The sequence below is a fragment of the Cardiocondyla obscurior genome, linkage group LG01 (assembly GCF_019399895.1).
Source record: "Cardiocondyla obscurior isolate alpha-2009 linkage group LG01, Cobs3.1, whole genome shotgun sequence".
NCBI classification, from domain to species: Eukaryota; Metazoa; Arthropoda; class Insecta; order Hymenoptera; family Formicidae; genus Cardiocondyla; species Cardiocondyla obscurior.
The window spans coordinates 1,059,644-1,086,673 of NC_091864.1; the positions used below are offsets into that span (position 1 = coordinate 1,059,644).

At 44.6% G+C, this 27,030-nt stretch overlaps 2 protein-coding genes across 6 annotated transcripts in view; one reads left to right on the plus strand and one right to left on the minus strand.

Moving 5' to 3' along the window:
- Positions 1–16,919, plus strand: part of LOC139101479 (uncharacterized) — a 53,895-nt gene extending 36,976 nt beyond the window's left edge. Inside the window, exons 4-5 of the mRNA XM_070654639.1 lie at positions 14,199–14,314; positions 14,407–16,919. Coding sequence (XP_070510740.1) covers positions 14,199–14,314; positions 14,407–14,449 — 159 coding nt within the window. The 3' untranslated portion in view covers positions 14,450–16,919. The remainder of the gene's footprint in view (positions 1–14,198; positions 14,315–14,406) is intronic.
- LOC139101155 (uncharacterized) overlaps positions 1–27,030 on the minus strand; it is a 166,145-nt gene that overhangs the window by 65,954 nt on the left and 73,161 nt on the right. For all 5 annotated transcript variants that reach the window (XM_070654106.1, XM_070654078.1, XM_070654069.1 and 2 more), the window contains one exon: positions 13,187–13,270. The gene's annotated coding sequence lies outside the window, so the exon portion shown is untranslated. The remainder of the gene's footprint in view (positions 1–13,186; positions 13,271–27,030) is intronic.

The following is a 27,030-nucleotide window of genomic DNA, read 5'->3' on the forward strand; positions in this document are numbered from 1 at the left end:
AAACGCGCACCCCCTTTCTCCCCCTGAGTTCGTATGAATTCCGCCACTGTCTCCTCCTATTTCCCTTCGACCCTCCCTCCCCGTACTCCCCCCGGCCTCTTTTTCCCTCTTTCTCCAGCCAGTTTTCCAGACCCCGGGCTCGCGACTGCAGCAGCGTTTCCCTTTGTTTCTCCGTCCTTCTTCCGCTCACCGTGTCTCTGCTTTCTCGTTCCGCCGCGCCGGTCGCATTCACGGCGCGTCGCAACGGCACCGTTTTCCCGCGGATAAAAGCGCGTCGGCGATTACGAGGCGCGGGTACCCGCCGCGCGGATCTACGCGACCGCGATTTACGGGCCGTTCCGCGGCCCGTCGAGAATCGAATGCTCCGCTCATCGCGAGCACTCTCATGCCTTTTTAAACGAGCAGTTAACAAAATAAAATAAAATAAAGAAGGAAAAAGAAAAGACCGCTCGCGTTATCAGCCACGCGCGCGAAAGGGGTTTCTTGCGAGGGGGAAAGAAAAAGGCGCGTACAATTTGTCAAGATTAACGTTAAAAAAAAATTCCTTATGCTACGCGCCGCATTCTCATCGAATCAATTTAAATCCACTTACGTGAAACGTTAACTTGACATTTTAATAAAAATTAAATTCAGCGGAGGCGCGCGTAAGACTCGCGGCGTCTTGCGAGGTCATAAAATGCGACGTATCCGGCGGAATAACGAGCGAGGCGGTTTCGTTGTTTCATTGCGGTCGGTTCTGCGGTCGGTTTCGCTACTGCGGAGTCCCGGAGTCGCGAGCCGAGTGCTCGGCGCACGGCGCCCGTTACAAATCGGCATTATTTCGAGAGCTGGCTAGCGGCCAGCGGTCCCGCATTCCCTCAGATTGGTATTTTAATAAGGCCGTCCTGCGGCGCGTTCTCATCTCGCGGGACGGGAACGAGAGAACTCCCATCCGATCGTGAAAGTACTCGGAGGCTGAGAGAGTGGTCGAAACAGCTCCGGCGCGTAATACGATTTGTTTGCATTTAACGTAACATCCGCTACTTGCGATAGTTTGCTCGAATTAAACCTGACATTTTCATAACGAGCGAGGAATAATTATGAACGAGAATTTCCCGTAGTCAGAATTAAATTTAAAAAAAAGAAAAAAAAAAAAACTGCGACGAGTATAGACGTTCTTCTAAAATCGCGGGCGTAACGCAAAAATCACGAATTCAACATCTAATCGCACTCGGATCAGTAACGCAATCGGGAACCGCTCTCGCGGTTTACGTATCTCCGACGTTTCTCATTTAGCATTCAATTACCTCGGAGCCAAGAATATATCGTCGAAATCTCGACGTAATAACTGCGGGATTTAATTTCGACTGACGGAGATGATTTTTCCTTTCGGAGATCATTCATGCAGCTCGCGTGTAAGTCACCGGGAGCTTCAATATCGCGGGGTAAGAATCATAAAGTGCTCTTCAATAACCGTGTTCTCGAGATAACCGCGTGTGCTCAATTGCCTCCGCCGATTCGTCCCGCATCGAGACAAGGAATCTCCGGCGACGCGCGCCGCGTATCACAGATCGATATCGCATTCTCTTCCGACCTCCTGGACCCCTCTCGGGAGTGATATTCTTTCTTGCGCCTCGGCATATTCCGAATCGTCATGTACGCCCCTTCTAATCTCATCGACGTCGATAAATAAATGAAAAAAAAAAAAAATATACGGGAGAGAAAGACAGAGACTCGCCGAGCCGTTCTTCCCTTTGTTCTCAATCGGAGATTAATATTATTCCTTCCGCGTATCTGTGTCGCATCTCGCTAGGATTTTCCCCGCAGGAGCGTCCTCAAGATAACAAGAAGCATAGTTTGGACTCGCGAAGCCCCCCAACATCTCCGGGTCGAGGCAGTCGTCCCGAAGGGATCGCTTAAACCTTGTCCAGAACTCATCCGGCGAGTGACTCGTAAATCCGCCACGTGATGCAGGCGTACGTCGGTAAACGATCCACGGGACGCCGGAATTTTCCCGGTCCGATAAATCGCGGCGAACTTCTCCCTCCTCCCCCCCCCCGGTTCCGCATCGATCAGCGGGCGTAATTTTTCGAGCGCGTCCGGTGTCCGCCCGCCGGGTAAAAGCCCCGATTCGAGTTCGCGCCGGAAAAGTATACGGGACCCGTAATCACTGTCAGAGATAATGGCAGCCCCCGGGCGTAATACCCGCGTCGAAATTTTCGCCGCTCGCCGCGGCTAATAACGTATGAAATGAGCGCTCCATTACCCGGAACACACTTTCTCGACGAGCGTTTATTAATATTGGAAAATCCATATTCCGACGATCGCGCGGCGGCGGCCGATAGTAAATTCCGAAACCGCTCGTTACAACACACAGCGACCCGATACCGGGGGATCGGTCCGCCGCCCTCGCTCCCCGGATGTGGCGAGCTATCGTATTCCGTGCTCCATTTTCTTCTGAGTCGCTGAATAAAGTTAAACGCGCGGGAGCGCGCTATCGATAAAACGTCACAGCGAGATCGCGGGCTCGAACGGAAATATATTTGTGGAATTCAAGAAACGATAAGAGATCTTAATACGATCGAAATAAAGAACTGTCATACAATTTGCAATTTCATTGATAATAATCATAACGGGATTCGATATTAAATTATTCAATTTAATTTGGATTTTTGCGAATTAAAAGAAAAAAAAAGGAAAAAAAAAAATTATCATATAAAGAAAGAAATTTATAATTATTATATCACGATTTTATATCGAAAAGTGTAAAATGCATAAAATATCTTCCGCATGAAACGCAGTTTGACAAATACATTTTATTGAACATTAATTAAAAGTGTAAAAGAGAGAAATTACCACTGTACGAATAATTGTTAACGCGACGCATGCTGTTAAATTATTATGCGATAATAATTTCGCGGAATATTCCCCCGCGATGTTACATAATAGAAAAACAATTTCAAAACAGCTGATATGATTTTATTTATTATCTCAATAAAATAAAAAACAATATGTCACTCTTACTGACGTGATACGTCGCAGCGAAAATGAAATTGCATTAAAAGCTGTTGAACTGCAAAAATGAAAACGTATGCGAGTTTCGTCAACGCACCGAATAATTTATAGAAATAAATTTTAAAAAATAAACGCTATTTACGTGCGAATTAATGAATAACGCAGTAAGCAAAGTGGGATAATGATTTATTTATCTCGTCGCTTTGCCGTCACTCGGTGCTTTCCCGCTATTCCTTTTTCTCAGATTTGGCCGTTGCTTCTGTACAATGCATATACTCGCAGTTAATTACGATCGCATACTAATTACCGGAATAGAATCACACGGTACTTTACGCGTAGCCGGGATCGATAGCACGCAACATACATCATCCTTTGCTGCGGTACATTGCAGTAAAATCGAATCAAAGCCCGATCTCAAAACGTCAAGAAAAATTTAATTATCATTAATTATTATTAATTTATTAATGGTTTAATATAATCGGAACCCGGCAAATAAATTAGCATAAAGAAATCCCTACCGGTGAAGGATCTCAACAACTACAAAGCATCAAAATTTAAGCTACTCGACGAACATTAAACATAAGCTTAGTCACAGCCGTCAATTAAACCGTCACGCCGTCTAATTCAAGATCGTTTCCCACGTGTTGGCGAAATAAAATATACCGTAAAGAAAATATGAGTGTCAAACATGCCGTTTGCTGCCCTCGAACACTTCTCGCGGCCACGTTTCAAGGAACAATAACGCGACACATGTGGAGTGGCTTGAGCCGCTGGCTAGCTCGGGGTCTCACTTAAGAGTGGTAACGCGGCGACCTTGTGTAAACATATGCGCTGCACGCCGCAATAACCGAGCCCAAGGCCACGGCGCCGCTACGAGCGCTGTTATCAGCTCGAAATATGTTTTAACGCTTCGTCGTAAAAGATAATCACGCCAAATATTTTTTTTTCTTTTTTTTGCATTCTGACGAAACGAGCTACGTACATATTATCTCGCGACGTGATTACTGTCCGCTCAATGACGATTGATCTCGATTAAAAGAGCCTCCCCGCGCGAATTAAATTTTTATGAAAAGGATTTTTGGTTCGATCCGGTTGATATGCGCGCGTATTAATACCGCGATATTAAATTTTAATCGCCCGGCGAATCGCTTGATTTTTCTTTCGATGATAAACTTGTGGGCACTTTAAAGAGATTAATTAATTAAAGGCGTGTTATTTAGCATTTATTTAGTGTAAAAAAAAAAATTTCTCCTTTCGAGTTTCTAGAAAAATGTCACGGGACTCGAAAACTGTTTATATAGTATATGCGTGGAGTTACGAATGTACAAAGTTTTCTCAAGAATCGATTATCGAGTTGAAATAACATTCAAGCCATGTTTCAAAGCAAACTTTATCTGCATTTTTCCATCGAATCGCAACTTCAAATCTGACGTAAATAATATTCAATTGATTCTCAAGCTCCATTTATTAAAATATCGCGCCTCAAGATTGGTTTCTTTGGCAGAGAGACGAGTGCCAATACGAGCGTAAAAATTATTGAATTTTTTTTTCTTTCGGGTGGGAAATATTCATCAAAATGACTCGTACGAGTCGTCGTATTTTCCCTCCGCGATCTTCCTTCCCTTCCTCTGATATTACGAGGCATGCAAATATTATTTGCATGCGAAATAATAATTCACGTATTTGGTTTTGTTTCGACATCAATCGGAAGTTACGGTAAATGAAGCCGACTTAAAACGATCACTAGCTCCATTATTCTCGCGTATTTTCGCGCGGATAGATCGCCCGAAGGTAACAGATTTAATTACATTTTCCTAGTAATTACTGAAAATAATACTGCGCTATAAAGCAACGGTGCGCTTTTGTTTGCTCGTGTAAAGCAAAAAGAGATGGCGAGAGATGAGTAAATCGATAGAGCGATGAAGAGAGGGCGAGGAAGTAGAGGGTGGTGAAGAGAGAGCTGAAGAATGAAAACAGAATGTAGCGCGGCGTACAATGAGAGGCTGAAAATTATTATCCCGTTATAATACCCTTGATTACGGTTCGATTAGTGAAACCATTTATACGCTATTCATAAAACTCCGCTGCCGTACGAAGTGTGGAAAACCAAACGGTGGAGAAACGGGGGGGTGAGGAGGGGAAAGGGGGGGCGGAGGGGAATAGGACGCAAAGCAAGGAAACACGTAAAAGGACAGGATCGAATTGACGTGCCGAACGTAATGGAATTGCCTCGGCAATGTCGGCACGATTTTCCGCGCGATTCCACTTCGTGATTCGTATTCTCTCGGCTCCGTAATATTTGCGCGCGCGTGTCCGCGTGCATGTGCGCGCCGGATATTCGTTATCGGTTATTATTCTCGCTTAAAAATGCGAAATACAAATCGAGCAATATTCAGTTTTGTTTCGGCGATATTCCGCGCGAGTTCAACCCGGCAGACGTTAAAACGCAACGGCGATTTCGGCCGCGCTTGGCCGAAAAAAGCCGCGCATTCGGTTATTGCTCGCCGGCGATTTTCAACGCGCGCTCCCGCGCGCGACGTCAAAATTTATCGAGGGCCAGAGTCTTCGTATTATTTCCGATTGTTGGAAACGCGTTTCACCCGCCGCCCGCGTACGCGTTTTATACGTGAAAATGCGATATCCCTCTCCCTCGGTCCGCCGCAGCGCGCACACCCGCTCGTAAACAGACCGTAAGTTTCGGGCGAAATTGACTTTCACGACCGTAAAAGCCGAAACGATAAAACAGAGCCGTAATGGGCGCGTCTGCGTCATCTTTGGACGGTGAATTGCAAGTAAACCGCGCATTTTTGAGCGCGCCAAGTTTTCCTTATTTCGCTTTTATCTCGCGCCGGTTCGGCGATAACGGTATCTTTCTGCGATAATAAAAGATCGCGAGAAACGGCGGGGAACGTAATTTTGTCTCGCGAGAAAACTTTTCACTTCGCGCCGGCGGATGGAGTCGAGAAAGTTTCGCGGTCTCTGTGTCAATGACACCGATGGTGTCTATCGAGACTATAGCAACGGTCCCAGACTAATGCAATCTAAGCCTAAATCCCGACCTAATTAATCCACCGTACATTTGGCAGGATCTCACCCATCAAAAACTACCGTAATTAGATTAAACTTTGTAACGAGCGTTTGAGAAAGCGGCCACTCTTACGTTTCAATTATCGAGATCAATTTATAATTAAACAACCGTTTAGAATAACGCCAGTTTAGAAAATAATAATTTAAACATAATATTCCAAAAAGAACGTAACAAAGTTGCGAGCTACACATATTTATTTTTATTATTTTATTTTTATATAAATAAATCGATTGTCTGAGGCATATTAAATTAATGAAAGACAAAAGAAATAATAAAATTATTTCGAAATTGCGGTATCAGTGAGGCAACAATTACGTCGTTTGTGATCGCATATACCTATCCGCATTTATTTAAAAAAAAAAAAACCAATGCGCACGTAATACAGATCCAGTTTTGGTGAAAATAATAAATCGGTTTATGAAATATCAATATCTGTAATTAAATATTTACATATACGTATCATAGGTACGATCATAAAGCAAATAAAAAATTTAGTTTCACAGCTGAACTTTTCGGAATGATTTAAATGTATGTGGCGTGCAATTGAACGCATATATGTACCAAGATTACTTCCGCAATGCGTTATTCTGAGAATTTATCATGCGAATCTATTCTCTCGTGCCGCGTCACGTTCTTAACCGCAGAATCAGCCGTACGCCGGGCCGCGATCGTCGATGCAGATGACAAACCGTCCGTCAAACCGCATACACTACGCTACCGGAACCAAGTCGGGTCGGCCTGGTGATCTATGCCGGAGTCACTTCTTGCCTCCGGCCGACCGACCAGAATGATCATCCGCTGTATTTCGCCGCTCGGCATCGCGATTAATTACCCCCGCGCCGCCGATGTGACCCGTTCAATATGATTTACAACCGTTTTATCGCCCTGACACTTTTGCATCGATCGTCCGCTACGCGTTTCATTACACGCTCCATCCCCCGGGCGTAATCTCTTTTTGAAATCGAGGGATAAATTGACGTCGACAATTAATCCAGAGTAGTTGATAACCCACATGCATATAATTACAAAATAATAAATAAATATATGCCTATTAATAATTTCATAAATTACAATTTGACGTTTTATAAGCGCGCGTCGTTGTGTTGAAACTATAAAACCCACGTACGGTGTTTTCTCTCTCGTACGTTGGAGTATTCGATCTCGCGATTATCCAGGGCGCTTAAGAGCGATTTATCAGCAAATGTAAACAGAAAATGGCAATCGCCGCGTAATCACCGAATGCACTCACGTCGCGCTCGATTCCATCTAGCCGACCGGTCCCGGTTCTCAGGCGCGCGGGCCTCGTGTCCTCGTTCAAGCCGACCTGCTGCCGCTTGTGGGTCAGTAGGTCAGATCGCCGGTGCACGCTCCTGTCTCGGCAAGGTGAAGATATCGATCGCACGCGCGCGTGCTGACCCAGTAAGAATGCGGAGTCCATTGCGCGACGACGGCGGCACGCAGGTGCACCGAGGAAGAGAGAATCACGACTTATTACGCGCGCACGTTGCGACGATGATCGTAAATCATCTCCTCCGCGTCGCCCGGCGACGGCCCGCTTTCCGCCGCGAATCGGGGAATACGCGATCGATGCCAATCATACCGACCCCGCTTGCACCCCGGGCGACGAGCAAACAAGCTCCGCTTCGCCATTTCATGGGATTTCGTAGTTGCGCAAGATGCAACGTATCCGCAACTTTATTAAAAAGTAATATTTACAATTGCCGTAACAGGCAAATATAAACGCGAAACGAAAGCTTATCTCGAATCGCATCGCGAAACAGGTCAGTGCGGCCGCACCGTGCAAATCGTTCTGCTAATTAAATCCGATATCAGTCCGTAGATAATGGTACTCTCTGTTCGCCAAGTATAATCTTCGAATAAGTTAAATCAAACAATTTAGAAGATAAAAACGGTCTTAATTATTAGCAAAAATCGAAAGCTCAAAGATCAACCTAGAGCACTTAGAATTTTTAAGAGGAAAAAATTGCTAACGATGAACTAACGATAAAGCCTTCTTAAAGTTGCGTCGAACAAATGCGGGATGACGTGTATAAAAAAAATACAGCATTGATTCTGTAAATTAAATGTTAGTTATTCGGGCTTTAACAATTTTATTGGCCGGGGACAAAATTTTTATGTGCGATCAGGCTTTAATAGAGAGTCTTTGAAGAGTCGACACGTGCTTCGAAATAAACGTATAAGTAGGTCAATAGGGCACTGGTTCATGCTGTACCGGGGAAAAAGAGTGTGACGCATGATCGAGAAGACATATACCATTACCGGGCACGTTTATCGAACAAGGTTGCTCGGAAAGCTCGGTGCAAAATTGTTACAGATCAATGCGGGATGTTTTCGGAGAGCTAAATCTCTCGATTAACACGGCTCTGCATAAAACATTTCGGACAACTACGATGAAAACCCTTCCTCGTCGAGTTCAATTATTGAATCGTCGGACGAAGGATTAAAAGTTTGAACAAATAACGTAGGACGGAGCTTTCTTTCTTTCGTACTTTATTCAAGCGAATGTTTGCCCGTGAGATTTCTCGCTCGCGAATCGTCCTTTGCTTCTCGTGTGCCGCGTCATCTCGCGATAAAAAGGAGCCGCGTTCTCGTGCATCCTCGCCTCGTAAGCCGGCGAAATAATGCGAGAGAAAGGCAAGCCCGAGGTGGTTCCGGGTGCGGAATCGAGTGCGAAGTAACGGACGTTAATGAGAGAAGGTTATAGCCGAGGGAGCGGAAGGTGCTGTAAGTGGCAAACTGTTGCGGACCTGTCACGGACGGAAGGCGGGACGAAGATTGGTCGACGAGTCGGAGAGAAACGACCAAGCGGCGAGACTATGCGCGATAACGAGATATAGTATATTGCGGACCCTTGAAAATTCGCGGAGGCTGTTCTAGGTTGATCTTGATTTTTTGCGAACAGAGCGATTAACTACATCGCGCGCGAGATGACAAACGTTCGCGTTCGAAGTAAACGTTTTAGTCATTTTTCTTTAAAAAAGATTAATATCTATTTCTAAAATTAAATTACGTGATAATTCGAGTATACATATATAAACTTTATTAATAAAAATTCTTACGTTCTTTAAAATTGAAAAGATTCTCATTTCACTATTTGACGTAAAAGAAGAAGAAAAAAAAAATTGACGCGAACTGTACGAGAGACGCTTAGTAATTGTCATCGCTTCGTGGAAATCGCGAGCTCGGAGTCACGTTTTCTCAAAGCGCGATACGTTGTTCTGGATCCGAGATTCAAAGTCGTCTCGGTGCTGCAAACCGTTACAGATTTACTATTGACTGCCGAAGGAGAGACAAGAATCGAAGCGATGATGAGTAGTCTCTTTGCGCGCAATAATGACCAGCATTAAATTCAAACGAGTTCCTCCCTCGGCTGCATAACTTACCTCGAAGAGCGGCGGTTACCGGATCCGCGTAGGAAGGAACGTAGAAGGAAGAGAGAAACTGTGGGAACTCGAAAGGATAAGTAGGAGAGATCCCGCGGCGCTTCCTAGGAAACGCGCTCCCTCTTAATTGGTATCCATCCTACCGAGAATTCGTTAGGGAATCAATCGTGGATGTTCCGATCGAGTCCTGACACGTTGAACGATAATTATAGTAACCGTAGACACAAGGAACTATTTCGGCGATACACGATAACATACGATAACAATAACCATTTAATCGTACCTACAAAATTGCCGACAAAAAAAAAAGACTAATTCCCTTCGCGTGATAAAATTAAAAATTGATTGTCCACAAAAGCTTTCATATTTCTTGTAACGTTACTAAAGTAATTTTTTTCTGCTTCGATAATTATAATTTTATAAATTTATATTATTAAATTATAACGTTATAGTACGGTATAAATTTATTATATTAATTTTTTTCCCTCTTTTTAATCATTCGATATATTATATCATTGATTTCTCCGAAAATTAATCAAAATTTATGCAACAATTAACGCGTTAGATTTGACACAGTAGCAGTAACAGCTACAAGAGATTTTCTCTTACACGCGATGAAGCTATACAAACGTATCCAGAGGCGACATATACTTCCGATGGAGATTAGAGAGGCATAATCTCGCGCGACGATAAGTGCTCGTATAAATACACATATTACCTTCCGCTTCACTGTAGCACGTGCCACACAACTGCACGCATCGAGGTAATTCAGTGTAACATAAGGCGACGTCCCCAGGCTAAAATCGCACGAAGTAAGGACGGAACGGGCGACACGAGAGAGAGGGACGCGAGATCAATTTGTGGGAATGTATCCGATCTATATTGTACGACTCTCCAACCAGCGAGATCGTCTTGCCGTATAATCGGATTTCCGATTTCTAGATTTCGGTCACACGACAGTAGGATCGCATTAGGTACCTCGTCGCATTAGAAAATATTTCACTCGGTCGGATAAAAATATTCAAATAGAAAACGTTCAGCGCGGTTTTTATCAAATATGAAAAATGACATACCTATTAAAAATTTACTTTTAAAGATCTCGTCTTTTTATAATCGTGATTAATCTGCACGTGTGAATAATTTATTGTTACCAAAGCTAACAATTAAAAATAAAAAGAACATTTTTTTTAAAGTAATAAAAATAATTACGTCGTAAAAAAAAAAAATTTTCGCTGCGCGGAGAAAAATCGATCTGTCAGAAAATAAAGAAATCGATGAAATAAAGAGAACGCCTAACGACCTCGAGATATCCCACGTATAACATATATAATAAAAAAAAAAAAGGACGAGCGATCTTTTCGTGACAGCACGAAGAAAAAATACACAATGCGAGGTCTTTCGGCGGTGCGGGTCGGGAAATCTCTTCGCGAAAAGGGCCGAGGCTGATTTATAAGCGGTTCGGTTTACAAGTGGCGGCGACTCTTCTATTTCCGCGTCGGGGCTCCGACAAGCGGAATCGCAGCGCGCGCGAAAGCAAGGGAACAGATTTCGTTCGCCTATGCCGCTGTTCAATTTCCGCGCGACGTTTCAATTTCTGCCGGCCGACGCGCGCACCCTTTCACTGCATTCAATTCCGCCCTTCATCTCTCTCGACCCGCCGATACATATCGCCGATGCCGGATTCCACTATTTTCGATTCGGTGATGGATTAACCTCTCCTCCATCCGAAACTATCGCGCGCTGTCTACAATTGTTGTATACATTCTCGTCGGAAGCTTAGACTTCCGGTAGCGATGAAGAATGATTTATAGTATAACCATATCGCCGTGTCTCTCCTTATCTGTCTAAAGAAACGTAAATGGACTCGGTACTAGGGTCTATTGAATTTTCCCGAAGCGACACGTCGGATTTTCGGGCTCTCAAAAAAGCGCAGCGAATTCAAAATAGATTCCCGATAAAAAAAAAAAAAAAGTTACTCGGAAAAAATTGCAAGTCACTCCACGTTGCACGCATTGTGTAATTTAGTCGTAACGAGCGTTTATAAGAATCCACGCTCCCTCCAATTTTAGTAACATCAATGCCAGTAATAATCAGTGAGAAAAAAATAATCTCAAAAATTAAAATTTTATACGTCGGTAATTAATACGATCGCGTTAATTGTTTGTTGACGCATATTAATCTTTTTATACACACAAAGCCTACGTCAAACATCAAATGCATTATAAATTGACTTGATATTATTAACATTCAATAATATAATAGTAATAACATCGGTATACAATTGACACTATCGAAAATTGCGGAAAATTTGTTATACGCCAAAATAATTTGATATTCTCGATATTGATAATCAATGTAAGCGATAAAAAAAAAATAGAAAAAAAATAGACACCCGCGATTCCACCGGAACATAATTAGCGTGCACTTGTCAGCGAATTTCTTTCGGTATTCAATCTCTCCTACTAACGGAGAAGGAAGAGCGCGTGCAGATGCGCCAGACAATGCGTCGAGAAAAACGAGAGAAGAAAAAAAAGAAAAAAAAAAGGAGAGTGAGGTGGAAAGGAGGAAGAAGAGCGGAAGAGAAGCTTTAAAACGCCGTTATGTCGTAACTCGTCGCAACGACGATCGCGCAGTGATAACGCGACGCTCGAGTTAACAAAGGCCTTTTCCCCGTTTTGCCGTTCGTGCCGGCTTCTCTTCGTTAATAATAATGCCGTACGGATGCGAGACATGCAAAAGGCCTTGAACGAACGATACTCGACGACTTCTCGCACTGTATTTAATTACTCGAGCATTTAAGAGTAAATTGTTCAACTGTTAGATAAATGTTTTGTTGCACTTGATAAAAAAATAAAAATCAGTTAATTGAGTCGATCGTACAAATCGTTAGAAATGTCTTAAAATTATAATTTAATTTCGAAACAGAATTTCGTATATTTTTTATTTAGTACACATATATGTTTGGGTGTTGAATAGTATATGTGATTTTTTTTCTCTACTATATGTAGAACACAATGTCCTACAAGATTGAAATGGATCGTGCGTGCAACCGTAAAGGCAATTACGCGCATCGACAATGATAACGCCCGGCCATAATCATACGGGTAACTATATCGCGTGGTCGGGTATATATACGACGATGACAATAGACTACCGCATTTGCTCGTATAACACGTTTATGTCATGCGAGGCGACCGAGAAGCAAACTCTCCAGCGGCGAGAGTAGCACATCGAGACGCTGATTTACGATCGCGATCGTAATTACGACCGTAGAAACGGCTATCCGTAAGGAAAAAAAAGTATTAAAAAAAAAAAAAAATTAAAAAAAACCCATTGCACTCGTTGGCATCTCGTTGAGCCCGATTGTGCGCTTATTAATCGTCGCTCGACGATCGGAATCCACGAGATGATCAACTGCGAAACGCGGAACCTTCCACTGAATCAGGCATTAACAGGAACGTGAAATAAAACGCTGAAATTACACGGGTATTGAAAAATAAGATTTTCGAACGGTCTAAATAGAAACTTTCAGAATTACGGACGTAAAAAAAATTTATATGCAATTTACGCAATATATTATAATATATAAAATAACACTGAAATGTTAGGCGAGCTCACGCAGTAACGATAATCTCGCAAATATTAATTGTACGGTTTATCATATTTTTTATAATCTAAGAAAAATAATTCCGACACTTACTTGCTCATCGCAGGGCCATGCGTCAAACGATCGTTGTGCAGGCTATACCATAACATATGGGGCTGACAGGATTGAATTTAACACCTGCAAACAAAAAGAAAAGTTGATTAGAGGCGATGTCCTACTAGTAATTAAAAAAAAAAAAAAAAGAACGAGAGTAAACGTTAGTTGTTAAAAAAGTTTTGAAACTCGGTATCGGTTCAATTTGCAATTAATATTCAGCATATTATTTTTTTTATAACGCGTTAAATTGTGTAGAGGTGAGAAAGAGAGAGAGAGACGTACAGGTAGCTGGGGGGAAGGGGGGGAGGTGAGGGTGAGCGGCGTACGTGCCGCGCGCTAGCTGCGATTCTCCACTACCCCCACTCTCGCTCTGTCCTTCTCGAACGGTCGAACGAAGCGTACGTACGCAGCACGTGCTCCGTACGTATTAAAGATCTTACGCACAATCGACGGCCCAGGGGCACGTAATTTGGCGTGGACTATCTTGTCGCATTAACTGCATTAACTGTGCGTACCGGCGACTACGTCTCTTTGATACCAAGTAAGTTAAAACCTCGTGCACGTGTACATTAAATTCGTCTCGTCTTTTTACCGTAAACGAAGTGTCCACGAGTAGAGTCTCAAGGGAAGAAGGCTTCGATCGACTAGTCCGCGATAGATTCGGGAGATATTCGTTCGTGGTATAGGAATGCGAGGCCTGAAAATCTTTTCGTTAACATATTTTTATGGCTGCGCAATGATCGAGAGCAGAGGTCGGTCGGTCGTGCACGTGGCGTATACACATCTCGCGCGGTGATCACGTGAAACGTAGGTATGTGCCGGCTGGTCGGCTGCATGCGTAGTCAAGTAAAAATATTAAATGATGCAAATTCACCTTCGCGACTGATAACTTATACGTGTCGGGTATCTGTGAAGTGAATACTTCACATATAATAGTTGTAATTACTTGTAACGCAGCACCTTTAATTTTCGTCATTTTCGCTAATCAAATATAATTTTTTTGTTTCAGATAAAACTCCACTTTCATCGAAGGAGCACCAGCCTGACATCCCCCTTGAGGTGGCCAGTGCTGAGAGGAGGAGGAGGCCTAGGAAAGGCATCCTGCATCGGCGGAGCAACCCACTGGTAAGAATCAATTTTTTTTATCTTTGCTGTTTAAATTAAATTAAAAAAATTGAGATCTCTACAAATTAATTTTTTTCATTTATTTGTTACAGGTCCTCTTACCAGTACTCCGCCGCCAGCATAATCTATCTGTGAGTCGTATCTTTAATTTTTTAAAACTTATATAGAATTTAGTATTTCGGGTGGGAAACATTTTTATATTATCCGCGACACCCTTATATTAGTAATAAATAAAATAATACACCGCGCCGGTAATCTAAAATAATAAAACTTTTAAAATGATATAGGTCGTTATAGGTAAATTAAAAAAATGTTTAATAAATTATAAATTGTATTAATTTCAATTTTAGATATCAATGTAAATTGCATACACTTGTATGGAATTTACGTTGATATTATTACAGCTCATCACTTCTTTGGATTTTTATCTGAGCGAAACAAGAATTCTGCTTAGATAAAAATCCAAAGGAGAAAAGGGTCGCTCGCCAAAATTATACGAATACGAACAGCAGCCGGTTCGTCGGTCGTTCGGGGCTGCCGATAGTTACCGGGCGTTTTTTTACGATTCTTTTTTATTCGGGAGTGTCGAAAAATTTGTTAAGTAATTTTCGCGATTGTAGCTTCACCCGGACGCGTTCGCGAGTTACTTGTGCGCGGAAGGATGGCTCGTCACGTCCCATCTGAGAGGATGAGCAGGCTCAGGAGGCATCCTGCATCGGCGGAGCAACTCTTAGGTGAGCATAAATTTCTTTTATAAAATCTTTATTAAATATCAACTTTTACTTTTTTTTTTTATTAATTTGATTAATTAATATTCATGTCTACATTAATATTTTTTTTTTTATGTTACAGTCACCGGCAGAATTCTTCAACTCCGCTGAAGCTCATGCAGATCGGTGAGTCGCATGGTTTTTGTTTCGTAGTTTATAATTGGGGTCCCTCAAAAAACAGCGCGCGCGTAGCGCGCGTATGACTTCTTCTAGTCTTTCTAAATAAAATAAGAAATAACGCGTTGAGAAACTTTTACTAAAAAACCGGTCACTTTCGCGAAATTGTTTCCCCTCATCGCTTTAAATCGACAGTCTGCGACGCGACGCAAAGCGAACGCGTATATCAGGTGTCGTGCGTACATGGCCACGCAATTTCGAACGTGGCCAAAGTGCACGAGCCGGCAAGAGCCGGAGCGCATGCGAACGTTAAAATAATTGCCGCAACTGCTGAACTTGGCTGATGGATTAAGCGGCAATTTGTAATGCCAGGTGATCCATCAAAACTTCGCGAAAGGTTAATCCCGGTTTAAAGACACGCGAACGGTATCGCGTACCCCGCGCGTTACGAGTAATGTTAATCGGTTGCGCCGATAATTGCAGGCGGGCCTCGAGCGCTCTCATCTTTAGCGCACCAAAACTGCAATTAACGCGTTTTCATCATTGCCGCAAATAATAGCCAGGTATTATCCACCCGATACAAATTCATTAACCAACGGATACGTGATTCTCGGTTCGTTAACAGAATAATTATAACAATTTAATGTTATTCGATCAAAACAATTTGGCGGCGTGTAAGTAGAGAACGGAACCGATCCTCTCGTTCGGTTAAAGCAGGAGCGAATTAAAATCGCATTGCCTTCAACGCGAAGGGCCGCGCGTTTCCCGTGGTGAGCTTTCAAAATTTCGTGGCCGCGTATGAGCAACGGCTGTTCCGGTAAGCAACAATGGCCAACGGAGTTGTCGTAATGAACGGCGGAATATTCATGAAGCAGGGACGCGCCGGAGAGGGACGCAAAAAAAAAAAATTCGACGCGAGGAGTTGCGAGCGCACTTCACGAGTACGTGCGCCGAATCGGGCGACGAATGCATTTAGCGTCGACAATCCGCGAGTGCGTTTATTTTCTTTTTTCCTGCAATTTTGCTTTTTTTTTTTTCTCTCCATATACCGCGGTTTTCCGCGTTCAATATCGAAAAGTTCGTTGCCACAACGAGCGCAGAGAAACAAATCTTTTAACGCATTAAAAAACATGCGCATCTATGTCGAAACAAAGCGATTTGAGACATGCGAGAGAAAGTTTTCATATTTGAAAATAAATATTTCCGTTCGCGGCGAACCAGACTTTTAACTAGTATCAATAAAAAAAACCCGAATTAATTATTAAATATAAAATTCATGCCCTATAATTTTATTTCTTTTTATATTTATAAGTAAAATAAAAAAAAAACCGGTTGCCAAATTAATTCGTTAGCTGATCCGGCGGTACAAAAATAGAGAACTGTCCCCCTTTTTCTCTTTCTCTCTCGAAGGAAAGGTTTAAGAAGTGAAACGGCAATTTTCGTTCTTTCGCGGAAATGCGTAACGGTAAGTCGTGTCGTCGTGCTCGTTCCAGGCATTCCTGTCTCCCCTCGGCTTCTTACTCTCGAATTCCATTCGCGCTTACGCCTCGACGCCCGTGCTTGCCAGCACGCAGCGCAGCATCCGGAAAGGAGCGAATCGCTCGCTCGCTCGCTCTCGTTCGTTCGCGCGCTCTTCGTCTTCGCTCCCATCGAATTCATTACGATCAAGAGAGTCTCGCGCTGCACGTACGCTCCGTATATAATCGGCTCATTATCCTCAAGGCAGACTACTTCGCAGACTATCTTCATTATAATGAATTGTAATGCGTGCCAGCCTGAACAAAGGATAAACGCAGTTAACTAATCGCGGCCCGAGAAGATGCTTCTTGCTGTCGAGATGGATGTTTACACGTCTGCGAGATGGAAAGCGATACCCCTCTCGAAAAGCAACGGTCTTGCGCGCACGACAGAAACGCACGCAATACGGAATTGAATGCGGCGCGATTAAATTAATTACGTTGCAGACGTGTAATTACGTGTAATATTGTTCGGTCGCGTACAAAGAGACAAACACAGAGTTTCATGCAATCGGATGTTCAGTTCGTCGCAATAGCGTGGTTTTCATTTCAATAAATTATATATATATTCATCGTTGCAGCGTGCACTTCATAAATGATTCGGTCTATTAATTTTTGGCAAATATTCAGAAAATTTGGTAGATTTATTTTTTTTTTTTTTAATATATTGTTTCACGGAGAAGGTCTCTTTGTCCGGAAAGAAAGGTACGAGGGCCTCTTTTTTTTTTTTTTCACGATGCGACAAGGTCGCAGTGTCCGAGAGTCGGAAAAACCGCGTGCCGCGCTGCTCTACGTGGGCATACCAGTCCTCTTCTAATCCCTCACGCGGGCATCTCGGTATCTGGCCGCGTTGGTACCTCGCCTGCGAGTGGAAACCGAGGTAAACGAGCGAGACTCTCGAGCCGCGACTTCGAGAACCGGTTTCTCCGGGTTTCAGAACGAGTAATTTCGTTACTAACTCTATTCCTCCATCTTTCCGTCTCTCTCTCTCTCTCTCTTTTGTTCTCCCGCTCTTTCTGCGGCTTTTATTCGGCTAGACAAAAAAGGAAAAAGAAAAAAAAAGAAAAAAAAAAGAAGAAGAAAAAGAAAGAAAGAAAAGGAGATGAAAAGAAGAAAAAGAGAAAGAGAAAGTTCGATGGCATTCTGAGATGATCTCGATAGAAAATCGCCTGAATTATTCGGCGAACGATCGGCCCGGCGCTATTTGACGACCCGCACAGCTTCGTACTGCCGGCACTTATCTTCGCTCGATCGAAAGTCTCAACGATAACGGCAGGAGCCCCACCTTCGCGCAAAGTTATCTTACTTTCAAGACCCGCAAATCACTCAATACTTTTTTCCCCTAAAATTTAAATTAGAACCCTATAAAATCCTTCGGCGACGACCGAACGTGTCGGGGGCCCTTAAAAATCATAATTTCAGAATTCAGCGGCTCGCGTAATGTCCACATTGAATGCGATAATCGCGGCGTGAATGTCAATGGCAGCGTGAATTGCGAGCCGCGTTTCCCCGATAAACGCCAAATTGTCGCGTGGGATAAATCGCTCGGTTAGATAACGGCGCGCTGTCGGGCGCAACATTCGTAACCGGTGCTATACTTAAACGTTATGCATATCGATCCGCCAATCGCCCGTGTCCGACTCGTAATAACCGTCATAGGGCGCGCGGTAATAGACTCCGGTCTATTATTAAATTACCGATACGCGTATAGGCGTGGCGCCTTGAGACGTGGCATTGCTCTCTCGCCGCTACGCGGTCCCGTCTCTCTTTTCTTCGCGGCAGAGCCGGCGAAACGTTACTGCGAGATGGCACGCTAAGGAGAAAGCGAAAGCGAAAGCGAGCGGCCGCGGAGACAGAGCGCGGATATAACTAATGCACGCAGATCGCAGAAGAACTCCTTCATCTCGCGACTCTTGATCAACACGCACGCACGATACACGCGGTACGCAAAGCTACTGTTTTACCTCGAGCTCGCCACGGCACGAATTTTAAATTAATTGTAGTACGTGTACTTGCTGCAGTACTTATTTCGAAGTCTATTACTTAATCAGAAGAATATAAAAGCGCCACGAAGGCATTTAAGGTTAAAATTTAAAAAGTTACGTAAAACAGAATGTTCGAGCGACTTCGTCGAGTAAAAACTGCTATTTTTTTTTTTTTCTTATTTAGTTCGCTAAAGAACAAATCACTTCAAGGCAACTTGTCATCAAGACCGAGAAGTAAATCGTGGTTTGAATTAAAAGTACGCTCGCCGACTCATTTCCACTTGCCGTAACTTTCTACTGACCCTTCTGGTCGCTAGGAAGCGATTACTTTTAATCGAATAATACGCCCGATTACTTTCTCCGCAGCGAGCGAGTTGTTAACTTCGCGTCGACTCATCTTTCGATCTTCTTCAAACGCCGTCGCCGTAATAATTCATTATCTGAAAGATAACGCGACTGGCAAACGCGACGCGTCTTCCTACATACGTCGTGCGTCTCTTATTTCCGGCACAGCTGTGATTACATTATTATAGTAATAGACTTTCCACGTGGTAGTAACGTTTCATCAAATCATAGAACGGTAAAAAAAACTAAATATATTTTATAATTAAACGGTGACGCGAGGAGCGCGTAGTTCTCGCGTAAAAATGCCGTTCGCTGGAATCCGGCGTTACTTTTTGAGGCTTAACGGGTACTCACGCGTCGATTGCGCCCGGCTAATCTCGCGAAATCGCTAAAACCGACGCGCGATAACGTACGAGCTCATAAATTAGGATACTTCGCGGCGTTTCCAGCAATCATTTGTCGGAACGGGCGCATTAACATCGCGCGCGAGCAAATAGGAGCAAAAGAGGCCGTCGCGCGATTAATTACACCGATTAAACGGCGTAATTAAGAGCCGCGGCGTTAATCGAACGAAGGATTATATATGGGTCAGAGGAGAGAGAGTATGTGAACTCCGCCGTGCCGTGTCAAAGGCACGTCGCGCCGCCGTCCAGCATCCGCGTGGAAATTTGTAGCCACCGCCGATTAATCGACCCTTTGTTCGCACGCGAGTTCGCTCTCCGCGCCGCGCGTAAATTTGCGCCGAGGTGAATTCACGCGGCGGGGGATCCCCTCCGCGTCCGAGGATTTATTAAGGTTCTCTCGCAGCCGCGCGCGATCTACATACGGATCTTTGAATACCCGCGCGTTTCCCTTTCGTAAGAAGTTCCAGCAACAAGTTCTTCTCGGCGGTTATTCCCCGACTCACCTAATTAAGAGCGCAAATAATCGAGCGGCCGCTAGAATCTAAATTCAGGTATTTAAATAGCCGGCGGAGCTGTTTATTTCAGGTGGTAGGCGCATCACCGGCGCGTTTCGAATCGGTCGCGTAAACAAGGCTCGCTAAAAATCACGCGAAACGGCCGAGCGAAGGAGCCCCGTTAATCGTGGCAAGTAATTAACGTAATGACCGGCAAATTAAAGATCGATATTTATATTCGCGGAAAAACGCCGTTTATACGCCGGCGATCTTGTTGATCGTGCTGGAAACCGCGACAGAGAATCAACCAGTTTGCTCGCCCGCCAGCCTGCCTTCTCAGGCTTTATCTCGATTGAGGATCGTCCCTGACCTCGGTGTGCAGGTGCGACAGGTTTCCAGCACGATCGAGACACTCCGTCTTCTCCATTCAAACATGACACGAATTTCTTCCGGCGAACGCGCGCCCGAGGTAATTATCGCTTCGAATTTGCCACGAGTGCATCGATCGAGCGTGTGAATGCTCTCAACGTGGCACGCGAGAAATCTGGTCGATCGCATTCGAATAAGAGTCCCTCGAAAATTTTCCAAAAGGGAGCGCTCGTTAGTCTCGTTAATATAATTATTACATATTAATTCTTGACGTTTTCGAAACTGAAACACGTGTCTAAATATTGAATGTTAATATTTAACGATCCAACAAAATTGTTTAGCGGGTTTTATCTCAACTTATTCTCGCGTTGATTTATTAAAAATGCTTAATTATTCGCTTAAGTTTCCTCGGGTCCTTTTAACATAATATTTCGCTCGAATGATAATTGCTTTAACGATGGAATATCCAGATTAGAACAGTTGCTAGTAAGAGATCAAGTCGTTTCCATTCGCGCGACGAGTGTCATCTCAATTCGAAACAAAGACATTGTTCTTAGGAACGAGAAACGGGACAGATTCGTGACGAAAGCCACGCTAATGGCGCGAGTTTTGCGGCGGCGGCGGCGGCGACGGAAATCGGAGTCGAGATTGGCTGCGGAAAAGCAAATGTTTGCCCTTACATTAAATTATACGTCTCTCCTTGTACTTTTGGCGCGCGGGCGCGCACACATACCAGTAAAACGTATATCGTTTGCCGATCCGTTTCGCCGAGAAGTTGACGCGGGCGAAACTTCGCCGGCAAGTTTCTCCAAAGTTTAGAGGAATAGCTACCGGGCGAGACTCCTCGGAATCAAAGGGCGCAGAGAAAATCCAACCTTCCGCGATTTCCAGCGTGACAATTACGCGTTCGAGCGGCTAATTTGTTAGAATTCACCGGTGCACATCGGGGGGGGGGGCTTGGATTATCGCGCGATGTTCGCGCTGGTGCCAATCAGGTTTCATCGTCCGAACGGCGCCGTAACGAAATGAAGGAGAAAAAGGTACGCGTCGATTCCGCTGACGCCGCGAAGAACCGCGACGGGCCATCGCGGTGGAAAGGAGCTAGCGGCCAATTAAACTGGTCACGCGACGACAGTCGGCGAACGTCTTCCCGATACCGTTAACCCTATCGCGAGATCCGCTTCCGGCACCGTATTCTTCTACCTTCCAGCGTTCTACCTTCGCCACGGCTTTCTCTCCAGCCGCGTCTCCTCTTCTCCACCCCCCCGTCCCCCTTCTTCCTCCCGCGTCTCCCTTTCTTCTCTACGTCCCGTACCTCGCGTACCCGGAGTTCATTACCCACCGGCGGGATCGACGGTGGTACACGCCTTTAAATCTACAGTTAGGTACCTGCCTGCCGGGAACGCTAATTAGGGCCTTCGTACGCGAGCCACTCGTTACCGTAAAACGTCGAACAGCTCCCCCCCCTCCCTCTCCCCCGTCCGCTATACGTGTCGATGATTCTCCTCGCGCTCGGTGGCGGTCGCAAACGAGCGAAGCCACTCGAGAGCCGAGCTTCTGCTCGCGGAACAGTTGACGCTGTCGTTTCTCGACAAATTCCGAAAATTCACGAGATCGTTTAAGGGCACATCAAACCGGACGATTCGGCAACTAACGTCGGGGTAACGTACCGGTGAAATTTAGAACTCCGCTCGTAACGTTATTTCCGAACGTTTTACCGAGTGCCTCTGAAGTCTCTTCATTCTCCACGTCGATCGATACGCGAGCGATGCATAAGAAATGCGTAAAAAGGTATTAAAAAGCGTTTCAAAAACGACGAGCGCCCCAATTTTCCGTCCATTTATTTTAATTTCATTGCGAGGATACGATTCCGACGAGTCTAAAATCGGCGCGCATGGGTACCCGTCGTGGCGAACGAGGCAGTGACGTTATGTTGCAAGCGTTTGCAACGTGTATTACTCGATTCGTCAAGCCTTCGAGGTCAAGACTGCAAGAATCTTGCAGTCGGGTAGAGTTTATTTGTTTCGTCGATAACCATTTCGAGCGAATTGTATTTGCTCGATGACGCTCTTCTATCGACGAAACAATCAGAAGTGAACTTCGATCAGAAATAAGCGTTAATAATATGCATACGCGAGATAATGAACATACACGATAAAATTATCTTAGCTATTACATCTCGTAATCACATTTCTTGAAAGGAAAAAAAAAAAGGAAAAAAAAACCCATATCAATTTAAATTACTTCATAAAAAATATATTGGAAAATAAATCATCAATTATGATATAACTCGGATTTTAAATTATAATTTTTATCGCGCAGTAATAAACTCCATTAATATCAAGAAACAGTTTACGGCGAAAATATATACTTTTATTTCGAAGTTGCGTAATAATATTTCTTAACTGATCGACGGGCCGCCCTTACGAGTTTACTCGCCGCGGAAACATTTTTACGAGTTTTATCTGTCGATTCGAGTTTCGAACTTTCACAATCCGGAGGCCAGCGGCGGCAGGACTGGTCAAAGATTAGGAATGAAACGATAAAGGCTCGCGCGACGTCTTTTCCACGGATAACATCCTACAAAGGCGACATTTTCCTCGTAAAATTGACACGCCCTTTACGAGTCCATTTGGTCATTCGTAAATATCTGTGGAGTCGAGCATCATTATACGGCTCGTTTATATCCGATAAGAGAGACACAGATTTTGTCCCAATTCCGACAATCGCCGCGTTGGGAAGCCGACAAAATCGATAAGCGTAACGACGTACTTTACGTCGAACTAATAAAGGAGGGTCGATCAAAGAGGTTGGAGAATAGTAGCCAATAAAAAAAAAAACCCCCCCTCTCTCTTCCTCCCACGCGTCGAGGGAGACTTTTTGCCCGCGGGATAAATTGTGGACGAGGGACTCGTGTACTTCGCGCACATCAAAATTTGCCAAACAACGTCGGATAAAGTAACGAGCATTAGAAAAAGTTCCCTTGAACTTGTGAGAGATAAATCAATTCAGGAACATGGACCCGCATTATGTAATAATATTTCCGACGTTATCAAAACCATATTTTACAAAGGCATTAAATTAATCGAAGGAAAGAGCAACTTCGCATATCGTATATTTACTATATTTTTATAACTTTTACAAATGCAAGGGTTCGTAAGGCAAGAGCGGTTGAAAAAACAATGTAAGCAGACATTTGATAACGGAAATCGAAAAGCTCGGCTGTTATTGGCAATTAGCGATTGTTTGTAATATATCGGCGCTATATTATGCGCACAGGCGGCAACGTGATGTAATTAATTGTTACTTTACGCGCACATGCGGCGTAACGTGCCATTAATTATTGCGTTAACTTCGCGCACATTATAAGCAGAAGCAACCCGAGCGGAGGAGCATTATGGATCCAATTTGGTGCTAATAAGATGAAAATAATGATAATTAAATTTCACGAGGGCTTATTACGCGCGATAACCGTGAGTTAAAAATCTGACGAACTCGATTTTTAGTTTTCCAAACACGTCGGAAGTTCCGCCGTCGAATGCGCAGTACGACGGCAGCGTACAGCGGGAGGGGAAAAAAAAAAGAAAAAAAAGAGAGACCATTTTCAGGAGCGAACGTAACTTCTCGACCGTTAAGCCGACCGGGTTGGAATTTTTATGGCGCTTCTCTCCGCCAGCGACTCTGCCGCGGGAAGAGAAACGATGAAATCACGGAGAGACGAAAGGTAGAAAGTCGAGGAGGGAGAAAGATGAAAAGTGCGCGATCTGGAAGATCGAATTAATCTTTCCATTAGCGGTCTCGATTGCCTCGCTTCCCGCCGTCCTACGTTCCGATACTCTCATTGTTCGACCACGTCTGGTCGGCCGTCCGGCAATTCATCAACGCTTCGCGTCGACGTCACCGACGTAAACGTGAAAAACACCGCTAATTACGGCGAGTTAATTACAGCTGCGATTCCTAACGTGCGGATATAAAATTGTTACGCGTTTTCCGCGAATGCTTCGCGAGTAAAAAAAAATAAAAAAAAGAATTAGACGCTTATTTTCAACCGAACTGAGAGGATCGATCGTGCTTAATATCGCGCGGTTAAAAGAAGAAAAAAGCAAGACAAAAACGATTTAATTGCGCGTTCACAAGTGATAAAGAAATTTGCCCTATCGTAAATTGTTCTTACTGTAAACGCCGTGTAGTTATTCCTATCGCGCGGGAACAGCAATAAATAAGCTGCGCCCAGCTTTTATCCGAGCTGGCCTTGGCTGGTCCATGGTCTTCCTGGCTCGTTCTCGCTTCCTCTCCGTCCCTCCGGTTCTTTTTTTTTTAATTTTTTTATATTTTTTTTCGCGCTCACTGCAAACGACGGAACCAAGTACCTCTCGCAAGCAAATTAACCCTGGCGCACGTAGCGTACGAGATCGATTTCGGCGAAGGGCAAGGATCCCCCCGTGCGCCGAATCCGAATATCGCGGATCTGGTAGAGTCGAACGATCGCGGGCGACGACGACGATAACGACACCGGTAAATAATTCATGGCCCCTAGCAAGCGGTTAAGCAGTCGGCATGAACGCGCCTCGAGTAGTTCTCACTGTTATCGATTTCGCGACTAGGCTTGCAGCAACAATGTCAAGACACGCACACCACGCCCGATGTAAAAAAAAAAAGCCCGCGGGGCCTCACTCTCACCTCCCGAGCGAACGAGAAAATCGTTTCGCACCTGCTTAGGCGGCGAGGTTTTACCGCTCGAACGATAAACTTATCGCCGCGCGCGAGAAACAATTCGCCCCCCGTAATCCGGCGCTTTTCGAAAGTTCTCTCGCAAAGTCAAAAGCTACCCCGCGCGGCGATACCGATCCGGTCGATACTTTCGATTGAAGGCCCCATGACCGAGACGATGCACGCGCGCCAAATTGAACCGACGATTTCGGAAGCGCGCCAAGCCGAAGATATTGGACTGCCGCGGGTTGATAAGGAATTCCTTTCTTTCTTTGGCCCCATTGTGACTGACGTAATACGGCCCGTTCTTTAGCGTAATACTGCCGGATTACGTACTATCGTCGAATGAATAAATAATTCGAAGCCATAAAGGATCGCCAGCGTGAATCATTTGAAGCGGATAAGATAGAAACGAATTGACTCGTTTTCGAAAATATTGAGAACCCGATAGTTTGTGAAAATCCGTCGTGTTTGTCAGAAATGACGCTAAGTGGCGATAAAAAAAAAAAAAAAAAGTGAGAGACACGCAGAAATTATCCCTAACCCGCGGTTGGAAGAATACCGTCGTCGGAGACCCGCCGAGGCACGGGATAGCGAACGCCTGAGAGAACTCGGGTACAGTTTATTGCTATGGCTTCGCAATTTCCCACCGTCTCACCCTTCACGACCCCTTTTCCCATCCTCCGGCTCGCTTCTTTATGCAGCGACGCTTCCTCGCGGAAGCGTTTCTTCTCGGCCTCCCGCGCGTATCCGCTCCGATCGATAACGGCGTACTAGACAATTCACAGGCCACGTAAAGAGACGATCGCCAAGTCTTTCCGCGACGCTCATCGACCGCGAGGGCCAGCTGGCAAAGATAATCCCGCGCGCGTTCTTCGCGCCTGCGGCCGAAGTCCGAAATCTCACGCGCGATCCGCCTGCGTTGAATTCGCTTAGAATTTCGAACACTCCAAAGCGTTTTTTTCTTTTTTTTCAACAACGCATCGCGATATAAATTTCTGCGACTAAAAAAAAACTATCGCGTGACGCGTGCAAAGGAAAAGCTGTTTCGCAGCTGAACGAAAGACGCGAGTCCTTTAAAACCCTTTCCGGAGTCCGAGTTCCCTGGAAGGATCGGGCCAATGCTATCCCCCCGCTGCTTTATTGCGGCTTATTTGTTATTCTCCGTTCGCTAAAAGCACACTATTTCATCGCGCTCTCGCCACGGCACGCCGCGCCGTGGTACATTACGCGCCTCGAGCTCGTAAACCACAAGCGCAACACGATGACGCAATATTGTAATGCTCTCCGGGCCCGGCGCATGTGCAAGTCTACGAGACTGAAGGTTTTCCAAAGCGCAGCCTCCACGCGTCCCACGTATCATTTACCAGCATGTGAACGGCTAATAAAAGCCCGTCGCGCCGTTATTTAATTAACGTCCGTTTAAATCGGCGGAAACGACGCGTGAATGCAAGCGAGGCAAATAAAGAACGGGTTACATTTAGATTAAAGAAAATCAAAGCGCCGAGGTGTCTTTCGGATAGAACCGTCTCTGCAAATATAATTTGCAAGCTTAATTGAAAAACTTAATCGTAATTTTCCACCTCCGTCCAAACTGCGTTCTCGGGGAAAAGATAGAAAATTGATTAAATCGCAGCTCGCTCCACCGAACGCTAATGGAAGCGGTTCCTAATATTGAATTAACAGAGCTCGCAGGTTTTACGAAAACAACTGCCGAGGGAATCCAGCTTTAGCGATTTCCGCAACGCGCGACGAGTGTTAAAACAGCGAATCAACCAGCGCGCTGCGACTCGCGCGCTTTCAGTTCACGCCGAAGTTTCCTTTAATTAGTATTGCCAGAGTGTTCGTCGCTCCGGCGAATCGACGCCGTGATTTTCATATCACCGCGCGTGCCAAGCTTTTCTCCGAGAAAGAGAAAGAGAGAGAAAGAGACGCGTCTTCCGGCGAATTCGCGTGCTATTTAAATCGCTCGCGAGCGCACGCACGAGAAAATTCACGTAGACGA